Source organism: Fragaria vesca, linkage group LG6 (assembly GCF_000184155.1).
Source record: "Fragaria vesca subsp. vesca linkage group LG6, FraVesHawaii_1.0, whole genome shotgun sequence".
NCBI lineage: Eukaryota > Viridiplantae > Streptophyta > Magnoliopsida > Rosales > Rosaceae > Fragaria > Fragaria vesca.
Window position 1 is genome coordinate 13,667,971 of NC_020496.1, and position 12,612 is coordinate 13,680,582.

Below are 12,612 nucleotides of genomic sequence, written 5' to 3' on the forward strand. Positions count from 1 at the left end.
GCCAGAAAATTCGCTGGAAAATATATATGCATAAATGAAGAAAGTAGATGAATTAAAGTAGTTACGTACATACCAATTAGGAGAGAAACAGTTCTTGAAGATCGATCAAATTCATGAAAAAAAGCTTCCAAGACTAGATTTGGATCGAATGAATTATGTGAAGGGGGAAGGAGCGTACCATATCTTTCTTTCTGCATTCTCTTCTAGGCAGAAGGAGTATAAATGATGTGTTTACTTAGCCGACGGAATATTTCGTCGCCTAAGACCAAAGACGTCGGCAAAAATATATTCGTTCTGTGTTGTGTCAGGCAATAATTCATTTTCTTAGTCGACGGAAAAGTTCGTCGCCTAAGAAAGACATATTCGTCGCTCAAGAATTACTTAGCCGACGGAACATTGTTCGTCGCCCAGGACTAACTATGCCGACGGAAAATTCTTTGTCGCGCAAGATCAGTTTTACCGACGGAAATGTTCCGTCGCCTAGAAAAATCTTAGTTGACGGAGTCTGTAGAAAGTAAACTTCTGTCGCCTAAGATTTTCTAAGCCGAGGAAAATTTACTGACGGAAAGTATTCGTCGCCTGTGGTTTACTAAGCCGACGGAACTTAGACGACGAATGGGGTTTCGTCGAATAAGAATATCTTAGTTGACGGAAGTGCTTGACAGTCATTTTCCGTCGCCTAAGTACACCTTAGGCGACGGATGTGGTTTCCTATACGACGGTTTTGTTTCAGTCGATGAAGAAGAACTTAGGCGACAAATTTTTTTTAATTCCATCGGCTAAGTCGTTATTTCCTATAGTGAACTAGGACATCTCATGTAAGGCTACTATCAATACTATGAGTATCTGTCTACACTTAACATGAGTCCTTAAGATCTATAGAACGAGATTGAACACAATTATATTATGAACGTCATAACATGGAATTGCATAGTATACATTTTCAACCATTTTGATATAGCTTCCACCACTAGAGATCCACACTTACCTACGAGGCTTAGTATAAATCATGGCAATAGTTAGCATGCATTCTAACATAGTAATCAAACAAAAACACACACTTTCTAATCTATGAATTGACAAGATCAAATTGCTAAAATATCATGAACGATGCTTAACCAAAATTCTGAATTTACTAACAACATAACAATCGAAACAACATCCAAATCCAATATTTGAAAACAGAAAACATGTTTTTGCAAACTGTAAAGAAAAACTAAACAAAGCATAGATATGGTTACACTTTTATCAGTCTTCAAGAAGCTTGTAGACCTCTAGAAAGTGCTTTGGCTTCAAAGCTTCAAGGCTCCAAAGTTGCCGCTCTTGTGGAACGTCCGACAAGGCTTTGGCAAGGGAGGAAGAAACTTGATAAAGGAGAGGGAGAGGCTGCTCAGTAGAGCTTAAGTGTTTCCCTGACTTTTGAGTGAATGAATGATTTGGGAAGTACACAAGGCTGTCCTTATATGGTGAAAATCTTGGTGAAACTTCTTTTCAAAAATGATGTGGGGCTAGGTGCACTTCCTTTTTAGAGTTGGAATCCAAATTTACTTCTTCTTCTAAAATGATGTGGGACTAGGTGCACATATTTGATTTTTCTCCTTCCTTTTTGGAGTTGGAGTCCAAATTTGCTTCTTCTTCTTTCCTTGGATTGCTTGGGCCTTCTTTTGGGCTTTCTGCATTTGTCTCTTCCACCCTTGTACTACTTGGGTCTTCTTTTGTCAATTAAGCTCTTTGTGCCTCTAATATCACAAAACATGTTAGAAATAACATCATTATGAAAATAATATGGCCAAATAGGGTAAAAAACACATTAAAATCATAATATATTATGCTCATATCAGGTTTTCCTCAGTACCCATTTTCATATCGTACCAATGAGGCATTTTAGTGAATTTAATATAGGGTTACACGTGCTTCATGCCCCAAGTTACCCCATAAGGGATTATTGGGTTTGATTTAGGCATCAAATCGCTAATTCCCATCAAAATTCGATCATATTCACGCACATATTGACTTTTCGGCATTAAATCGAACATACTTTTCTCTAGAAAAATGTTATCCACAGACCTTAAAAAGCATATACCTTTCTCTAGAAAAATGTTATCCACAGACCTTAAAAAACATTGGAAAGTAGGCATCCATAACCTTCGATCAATATCGTTTGAGTGTAAAATGAACTTACCCATACGTTTATTGTCTTGAACGAGTTTTGTGGTTCGTCACGGATATGTTCAAGTATCTCAGAGTATATTTGTGATCGAGGCTAAGTCAAGTCTATGTGGAGATCAAGCCATCTTGGTGTAAATCCGGGCTATGAGCGATATATCATGGATTTGGTAATTAATGGAGGCTTGTTGGACTATCAAGACTGAGCAAGTATCGAAGATATTATGAAGAGAAGGAATCTAAGGCAGAAGAGATGTGATCTAGTAAAGGAAAGATATCATCATTTAATGGTGGTTAATTGAGGATATATGGAGTACAATGCATGACGTCCAGATGTTAAGGTATAATTATATGGCCTTAAGGATTCATTCCTTATTGGTATTAGATTGCAATGATAAGGTGATGCACGTCCCAGATATTGAAGAATTATTCTTAGAGGTAATTACATCTTGCCCAAGAAGACATCCACAAAGCATTCTTATCAATTAAGGTTTCTTGCCTTGGTTGCTTTTGATAGCATACGCCCAACATATCTAACTGATCTCCAAGAGTTATATTTGAGGTGAATATTTGTACCTACAATATCGTATCTTTGTGATACATGGATGATACCTGCGGTTAAATCTCTGCAAATATATTTCTTTCCCAGTGGGTAAAATTATGTCGAGATATTGCAGTTGTTTAAGGATTTAACTCATAATCCGATAAGGAGATACATTCCTAGTTGAGATAGAGGTCATATATGCCTTGATCCGCTAGGAAATATGTACCCTAGTTCTCTATATAAAGGGGGTCAAGGCGAATGAGCATAGACAACCAATCATACAACCAAATTTTACAACTTGCAAATCAACGCCTCTCCAGAGCACCTACCTACTTCGGTGTCTTCTGTAACCAAAGACCGATCCGTTGGCAAAAACCAAGACCAATTCATTGGCAAAAACCAAGTCTAATTCGTCGGAAACTTCTACTCATAAAGTCTGATCCGTTAGCAAATCCCCGCCAAACCATTGTTGGGTGTAAAAACCTAGTAAAAATCTCATTGTTAAGGAGAAATCCTTGGCAAATATCTTGTCCTGACATTTGTTAGCTATGCTTGACCTTAATTATCGGCTCAAGTAGGATCCGTCTATTCACGTGAGCAAAGAAAAATCCTGAGGATTTCCTTAGGTATGAAGAAAGAACCTTGCAGCAAGTTTGATCGCGCATGCTCTCAATTGCTTGAGGAAGAAGTTACGAAGCGTGAATTGGAAAAGAAGATCAAGTTGTACCTAACTCAAAGGTATTGGCACGCCATAGAAGTCGATTGTTTGAAGAAATCCAATTTCACACTGAACAAATATAAGGTTCATCATCTAGTTCGTTCTATGTTGCGCTTAATACTCCATTGAAGTCAGCTGATCAGCATAGACAATTTCACGATTTTGTCTTTCAATCCCTCTTTCCTTCTTTATTCTTATTTGCTTCAAAATACTTATAAAATAAATAAACAATCTAAATAACTAGAAAATACAATGAACTAACAAAGAAAGTATAAAAGAATTCAATATAAATAGTGTATAAATATGCCCCTATCAGATACTCTCACACTTAACCTTTTGTTACCGTAGCAAACAAACAAACTAACTAGAGCAAGACACGGACTTAACCTCTTCCAAACAACTTGGAGTACTCATATTGCTCACAAGTGTGCTCAATAAAATTCAAGCAGTCACATATCAAAATTCATAAAGTTTGCGCTGAGGTAATGGTATAAGGGCACTTTTGTTTCCCCGGATTATCAATACCTCGTCTATAAGGTCTATTTATTCAAAAGACCTTGCTTATGTTATATCACCCCAATCATCGTGTTTGTTATTGCAAGATCATTTCGTTTCATTTTTAGTAAAATAGTGAAGGATATTCCATTAGTAATGAAAAAAAGGGTTAAGGGGATCCGTATATGTTGTTCAAGGCGATTAAAAGGCGCTGAAAAGGAATACACTATCGAAGAACTCGAAGAAACATATCTGATACTTGATTACATTTCGTGTCAAATTCTCTTTAGACAAGGCAAACCTCTTATTATTTTGAGAAAATTAGATAAAAACCCAAAATACTAGACCACTTTTAAGATAAACCCATACATATTTTTCTTTCATTTTACACCCACTCCACATAAGCAAACTTACTATATAGAGCATATGTCTATAATTAATAGTTTTCTTCATTTTTTAGTTTCTCTGATTTGCCCTTCAGACGATATAAAACTAAATTTGGTATCTTTCTCAATTTTAGCATAAATTTGAAACTCAAATATTGAGCTAAAATTTAGTTTGATTTAACTTTGTCATAATCAATTACATTCTTTAATTTCTTACCTTGTTATTACTAACTTGAGTGTATATATATGCTATATATAGAAGTATGTCATTTGTAATAGAATGATTCTTTTCATTCTTAAGCTCACATTTTGTGTCTCTCTACATAGTCGAAAAATATCTAATTGTAAGGTACACGTTCTTGTTTTTTTATTAATTTTCTTTTTTTTAGGTATATTATTATATTATTTCTCATCCTGATCGAGAGAACATTTACATTTCTAATGTACCTATTAAGTAGGACATGATATGATAATATACCTAAAAAGAAGAAACCCAAAATTGGGTTTAGGGTATAGGGTTAAGGTAATAGGGTTTAGGGTATAGGGTTAGGGTATAGGTTTAGAGTATAGGGTATAGGGTTTAGGGTTTAGGGTTTAGGGTTTAGGGTTTAGGGTTTAGGGTTTAGGGTTTAGGGTTTAGGATTTAGGGTTTAGGGTTTACGGTATAGGGTATAGAGTTTAGGGTTTAGGGCTTATGACTTACGGTAACACTATAAAATTTCTTTCTTTTACTCTGATAATCAAATATCTTATTTATATTTTATTTTATTTTATGTATTGATCATAGAATGTATTCATTTCACCTAGATTTTTTCATAAAAATAAAGAAAACCGCATGATTCTTACAAATTGATTGAAAAATGTTAGTGTTAAAAGAAAAACTCATAATCAAGGTATTTAAGAAAACATCAATTAAGTTTATTTATTATGTTTATATGTTATAGTTGAATGGTGGCAATTGTGTAAAATTTAGAAAAAATAGGACATAATATGTATCATAATTGATACATTTTAGATGTCTATCAAAAAGGAATATTATATGAGTTTTATTTAAAACCACTCTTCAAAATTGGGTGTATATGAAAATCCCCCTATTAGTTTTTACCATTCCCCACATCACATGCGACAACAAACTAGTGAAAACGCTGCACTCTTTCTCCAAAGTCGTCAAAGGCAAAGATGTAAGCTCGTTATGTTGACCAGATGAAAAAACAACAAGTATGCAGAATTGAACTTAATAATGTGATGAGAATGCTACTTAATGCCATGAAGATTAATACTCCGCCGTCAAGCCACATACAGCTGGCGCACCGGTCGTGATCGATTGGGCTCGTAGTCGCCAAAGTCATTGTAGCTTTAGTTAGACTGATTGTACATTGGATGTTTAGAGATACTTGAACGTCAAAATTGTCGTGTTATCTAGCGGTACCTCTACGATTCTAGCGACTCCGACGATCTTTCAAGTGTTTGAGGAATGAAAATTGATTTACTCTTCGTGCTCTACATGCTGATATACATGATCTTTGGATTTGATTGGGTTTCCAATAATTAATATTTGTCATGTTTGGAGGAGTAGAGCGAGAGTGTTTTAGAGTCTCATGGTTTTTGGTGGGTTTGTGTTAGAAGGTGTGAAGATGAACACAGAGACTTGGAACCTCATATAAGAGTTATTGCCTCTCCTAAACATGGGATGCGTCTTAGGTTTTTGGGCATACACCAATGACTAAAATATCAGTGATTATGGATATATCGACTATCTGAAAAATGGAAATTCTGAAAGAAACTTCAGAAACTATCGATATGGATGAAAATTCGACGGAAACTATTGGAATTTGCATAAAAACATACTCCCATGTAAAACTTTATGGTATGTTTATTTGATCAATTAATTACTCTACAAGCAAGTATATTACATAATACATTAGTACTATATAAGGTGAATTTGTGTGTGTGTGTGTCTATATATATATATATATAGGACCGATCAGGAGCAGACGTCCGCACAACCCTTAAAGTGCTGACGTCCCTCCGTTCTTCACCGTCCGGCGTCGATGACGGCGCCCCTCCACTCGAGCGGACACCAGAGGCATCCCCAATGACTTTCTCTTACTGGCGAGTTCGCCGAATATTAGTTTGCAGCCGATATCGATCTTGTCTGAAGTTTTGGGTGGAGGTTGTTGCCTAGACCTTCAAATCAATCTCCATGGCCTTCATCTTCATTGGGGATGCCTCTAGTGTCCGCTCTGGTGGAGGGGTGCCGTCATTGGCGCCGGACGGTGAAGAATGGAGTTACGTCCGCACATCATTTTAAGGGATGTGCGGACGTCCTCTCCTGATCCGGCCTATATATATATATAAATAGTTGTATAGATTAGGCTACTTGTGCTTTTTGAAATTTTGTTTTATTGGCATTATCTGTATTTGTATTTTAAATAAGATGAAATCTCTAATCTTGATACTTTACTAATCTGATTAACTACAATAAATGATGTATTGAATTTAAAATAAAAAAATTGAAACAAATAAAATAGAAAAGGAAAATGTGAAGATAAATTGTTAAAAAAAGAAGAAGTAATTCTAATACTAAAAGCATAACATAAACAAAACCCAGCCCAGTGGAGTTGGTAGGGGCGCATGTCTTCTTTTTGGAAGGTTTCAGGTTCGAAACTTGTCACAAACAGGGTCTTCTTTGAATATAATTCTAGAATATTTCTGGAATATTCCTTAAGTTTCCAAAAATATCGCGATATTTTGGGAAATTTCGATAATGTCTCACGATAAAATGAGAGAGGCTGAGATAATTTCGGTGGTCTAAAAAACCGATATTTTCGCTGAAATATGGGCGAAAGTATCGATATTTAAGACCTTGGCTTACGACACGTTTGTTTCCCTAGATGAAGGGAAACTAGATTGCTCTAGCCTCTATCTAAAAACCTAAGACATTGAGAACACAGACACAACAGTACGTCTATTATTAATTTTAGATATAAACCTCTGACTACTCTATCAACAAACACTGAGAACCTCATATAAAAGAGTCGTTCCCTATGTGTCTTAGGTTTTCAGATAGAGCATTCCAGTCCCCTAGCATGATGAAACAAACGTGCCGTAAGTGTATACCGGAACCAAACTCTAGGTGAGAAAGATTGTTTTTTCCGTTTCTTTGTTTGTCAATGGAATGAAAGAGATTGTTAGAGACTAGAGTAGAAACATCCAAATGCAAAATTCCATAGTCGAACTTGAGCCTCTTACCATATACACGTGTAGCGAACCCTGAGGCTACGGTAAATGAATCTCATGCCACACAAGCAGAAGCAAGATTCATGTGGATCCCACCACCAGAATCCCAACAGACAAAACGTATAACTATAGTAAAAAAAAACGTATAACTATAGTCAAACAATATTCAACTCCTCCTCTGTTTTCTCTCTTCTCCATTTTGGTCCTCAAACAACACCTCCAACCATGGAGCCTCTTTGCCCAAACATGGATCTCAAACCAACACCTTGCTCACCTATTTCGCCCAGATTCCCAAAACCCACCTCACTTGTAACGCCCTCGCATCGGTTTCCATGCTCAGATCGCAGTGTGAGCCTGAAATGGAGAGTCAGCTGTGCTGCAAAGGCCAAAGCTCATGAAAACACTAGTCAGGAACTCATTGGGTCCATTGGAAAAGGCTTTCTTGCGTTTTCTGTTGCCGCTGCTGCCAGTTTTTCTGTGTGTTTTGATTCTCCGGCGATGGCTGAGTCGTTGACCGTTGCTTTTCCGGTTTCTCGCACTACTGAGGTGATTCGTCTACTTTCTTTCTATTTAATCGAGTCTTATGTATGTATTTCTTCTAATTATCTTTTAGTTAGCTGTCTTGTATAAATCAACACTGCTGTACACTGAAAGGAACATGAACAAACAACCAAACAAGCACACTTATAATTTACAGCACATAGAAAGAACCATATGTCAAATGTTTTGAGTACAAAACAGAATTTCTTCATATACTAAGAATATAGGAAGCTTTTGATTACGCGTACTTTTGTATATAGCTGTCTGCTGTTCTTTTGAAATGAGTTGTTCCTTTGTCATACTAATCTGATCCCTTTATGATAATACAGATTATTCATTTATCTGACAATTAATCTTAACACTGCAAGAAATCAAGCTCTATTAACAAAAAAAAAAAAAAAAAAAAGAAAGACATCAAGCCAACACAGAATGAGTAGAATGTACATTAACATCTCTCTTCTCTATACTTTTTATTTTTTTATAGTAATATTGTTTCTGGTTTGCTAATGTTGGTAGATTTCTTATATCCATCTACTTTATATTTAGTACTTTGACTATAACTATACGGATCATTTAATACAAATTGTTTTTTATTTAAGTCCCAACTTGGTAGTTCTGGATCACAAATCTGCTGCTCATACCGACTTCATATGGTTGTTTATCAGGTGAACTCAGTACAAAGAACTCTTGTGGAGGCTTGGGGTTTAATTAGAGAAACATTCGTAGACCCAACATTTAATCACCAAGGTAGTGGTAGTACTATATCCTTTTTGTTTTCAGTGAATAGCATACAAATTAAATATTTCATTTGAAGATTGTTACATTCCATTCAATAATGTTCATGATCTCAGTAGTAATTGTTTAGGTACTTTTCAAGAAATCAACTACTGCAGTATTTGGATGCTTCTTTCTTTCTTTGTCCACCCTTTTCGTGGTTCATTAGTGTTGAAGACTTGGCCTCTTCTTATGCAGATTGGGATCTTAAGTTGCAGCAAACAATGGTTGAAATGTTTCCTCTTAGGTCAGCGGATGCAGCTTATACGAAGATCAGTGGAATGCTTTCTACACTTGGTGATCCCTTTACGAGGATTATTAGTCCAAAGGTATTGCAATTAGTTTGATTCTCTCTGTTTTGTCTTTATCATGCTGATCTAAGCTGCCAATTATATTACAATGTTGATTCACAGAGTTAGTTCAGTTGTATTATGTCCTTGAATTGCAAGCTAAATATGTTTTTGACTTGCAGGAATATCGAAGTTTTCAAATTGGAAGCAATGGAAATTTACAAGGAGTTGGCCTTTTCATAGGTACTGAACCGAGAACAGGCCATCTGGTTAGTGAAATCAATACGAAATAACCTTTCTTTGTTTTTATTATTTTCATTTTGTTGTGTGCTCACGGAGGAGCAAGTTCTAGTACTAAGCACTGTCACTTGTAAACTTGTAGTGAGCGGTGTTTCGAGCAGGAGAAAGAAATGTATCAATGAGCATGCTTATGTATATAGTTTTGATTGGAAATTGCAGGTTGTTATGTCTTGTGTAGATGGTGGCCCAGCTGCTCGTGCTGGTATTCATGAGGGAGATGAGTTGGTTGAAATTGATGGTAAGCCACTGAACAAGTATTTGGCTTTTTTATTTTGAATGTTTTTTTTTTGGTGCTTGAGAACAAGGCTGAAAATGATCTTAATAAGTAATTCTAAACTTTTGGTGCTTCAGTCCTGACGTCATTACATTGTTTAGTTGGTTAAAATTCAAAATCCATAAATGATCAAAACCTTGTGGAATGAGCTCTCTCAAGAGAAATTAACATCAATTCAACCAGTCTTGAACTTAAATAGGTTTTATTTCTCCAAAGCTCTCCCTGCTACGTTGTTCTACGTATCCAAACTTACTAAAATCTTCTCTTGATTAAAACACATATAAAGTTACTTTCTGCATTGTAGGATGTTCCTTGATTGACAATGGTTTGGAAAATTCTGTTTCTCAGTTTCTCCATGGTTTGATTTCATATTAGTTTGTGGTCTGCAATAAATTCTAACCAACTTGTTGTAATTTCAAATACTGTGCATCACTTCAGGAGAGAAGCTTAATGGTGTTGACACTGAATTAGCAGTGCAGAAACTCAGAGGTCGAGTTGGAACAACTGTTACAGTAAAAGTTCACAGTGTAATAATCAAGTCCTGTTATTGCAGCAGAAATTAGATTTTGTAATCTATAGACTAATCCATAGAGCATGGCCAGAAAGGGCAAATTTTTCAGCTTACTAATTATTCTTGTTCTGTTTCTCAGGGCAATGATTTGGAAACTGATGCTAGTGTAAGAGAGGTACTTGATCGTTCATTATGCTTGCATTTCTGTAGTCTAAATTTATTATATAATGGATTTGGTTGTTTTTAGACCACACGGACAGCTTTAATTTTTCAAATCAGCAGTACCAAGCAAAGCATGCCTTTAATTTCACAGTGCTTTTCAATATACTGTTCTGAAAATGATACATATGGTTGAAGGTGAAACTACCTCGGGAGTTCATTAAGCTTTCCCCTATTTCAACCGCAACCATCCCTCATAGAACCCCAGATGGACATTTAACAAAGACGGGTTATGTGAAGCTGTCAGCCTTCTCTCAGGTCATTGTTACATTCACTTTATCTTGTAGTCGTAACAAATAGAAATGCATTTCTTATAAAAGATACGAATGTCACACGTTAGCTGACCAAGGATCTGATTAGAGTAATTCTGTATATCCACTCCAACAGACTGCTGCAGCTGATATGGAAAATGCTATCAAGGAAATGAAGAGTCAGGGTGTACATTCGTATATACTGGATTTGAGAAACAATCCGGTAACTCTTATTCTCATGTACATAAGTGAAAATTCTTGTAGTTTGTTTTCCTGCTTTCAATTATGATTACCCGGTTTGTTTTATTTCTGCTTTCATATAAACTCTGCAGGGGGGACTAGTGAAAGCCGGACTTGATGTTGCCCAAATTTGGCTGGATGGGGATGAAACTCTAGTGAATACTGTTGATCGGGAAGGAAACTTGTTACCAATTAATATGGTAGATGGGCATGCTATCACCCATGATCCACTTGTTGTGCTCGTGAGTTTTGAATTTCGCCGTTTTAAATTGTTAATTTTTCATATGAATCAAGTACTGTCAGTATCAAGTATATAAACTCAGCAAGGTATAGAAGTTTGTTGCAATGACAAGTGAAACAGGCAATTATGTTGATCACTGTGATCTCGATAGAGAACTGACTCATACTTAGATAACTCTGAACTTCATTTTCGCAATGGAATCCTAATTGGTTTCAATCTTCTATTGTCTAAAAAAGGTAAATGAGGGCAGCGCAAGTGCAAGTGAAATCTTGGCAGGGGCACTGCATGACAATCGTCGAGCTACTCTTGTGGGTCACAGAACCTTTGGGAAAGGAAAAATTCAGGTAGTCAGATCTTATAAAGCATGAAAAATTTCCATTACCTGAATGAATCATCTAGAAATTTATTTCAATCAATCTATTAAGTTTCACTCAAATGCTTAAAGCTCCACCACCAAGTTTTGAACTTCATGGACAGTTGTCACATTTTTTCCCTTTAAGCAGTATAGCTTCTGTAATAGTAAGCTTGCCTTAGATGACCACGGCAACTTAACAACTGCTCTTTACTTTTTTCCAACTGACTGCTTGGGTGTTGTTTGTCCCCTAATGCTCCATCTTACAGAGTGTCACTGAGTTGCATGATGGATCGGCATTATTTGTCACGGTGGCAAAGTATTTATCGCCAGCGCTTCATGACATCGACCAGGTTGGCATAGCTCCTGATGTTCAATGCACAACTGAAATGCTCAGTTCTCCAAAGGATTCAATGTCGAAGAAGCAGAACAGCCCAGTTTCATCTCTAGAAGCAGATTCCTGTGTTTTGGTAGCAGAACATGAATTGGACATTCAAGAGTCCAAAGGCACTGCTTCTTGAAGACAGGATCTTATCATCTCTTGCAGTAATTTAGTACGCGTAGTATATAATATATATATAGAAATTTATGGTAGTTATAGATGTGAAAGAAAATTGCAATAGGGCAGGGTCTGCATATACTTGAGTAATCTGTACATGTTGTGCATGGAAGTTAGAAGTAGAATATTAGTGTATGATCTACTGTTTGGAAACATAAAGGAACTTCTTGTTCTATGTTGTGCACTTCGAAATTTATTGTTGGTCCTCCACCAGACATTTTTGGACCATCTAACTCTTACCATAGAATGAATAGGAAAATTTAAAAACCGAAATTACAGTTCTACCGTGATTCAGCCTCTTTCTAACTGAATTCTCACCAGTTAGATTTACCTAACCGCAAATGCTTTTGTAAATGTGCTTGAAATCTTTCTTACATGTAAAATCATTATCAATAATGACAATATACGAGGCATGGTTGTATTGTAATGCTGAAATCGACCATGCAGACTTGTGGCTGTCAAATTGCAATGTTGTTGGTTTGCCTTTCAATCAATATTTGGTCGGTTGGCAT

General features: G+C 36.2%; 1 protein-coding gene across 1 annotated transcript; it reads left to right on the top strand.

Annotated features, from left to right (window-relative positions):
* Positions 1–7,784: 7,784 nt before the first annotated feature.
* Positions 7,785–12,254, top strand: LOC101290779 (carboxyl-terminal-processing protease-like). Its single transcript, XM_004303010.1, has 12 exons — positions 7,785–8,095; positions 8,755–8,836; positions 9,062–9,192; positions 9,336–9,422; positions 9,613–9,691; positions 10,166–10,254; positions 10,378–10,413; positions 10,596–10,715; positions 10,845–10,931; positions 11,041–11,190; positions 11,426–11,533; positions 11,811–12,254. The coding sequence occupies exons 1-12, from the start codon at positions 7,796–7,798 to the stop codon at positions 12,060–12,062; spliced, it is 1,521 nt and encodes a 506-aa protein (XP_004303058.1). The 5' UTR covers positions 7,785–7,795; the 3' UTR covers positions 12,063–12,254.
* Positions 12,255–12,612: the final 358 nt, after the last annotated feature.

Excerpts from the sequence above, each read along its gene's own strand:
- LOC101290779 (XM_004303010.1), top strand. The coding sequence starts at position 7,796 with ATGGATCTCAAACCAACACCTTGCTCACCTATTTCGCCCAGATTCCCA. Across the intron at positions 10,414-10,595 it reads CTGATGCTAGTGTAAGAGAG|GTGAAACTACCTCGGGAGTT; the intron begins GTACTTGATCGT and ends ATATGGTTGAAG. Across the intron at positions 10,932-11,040 it reads TGGATTTGAGAAACAATCCG|GGGGGACTAGTGAAAGCCGG; the intron begins GTAACTCTTATT and ends TAAACTCTGCAG.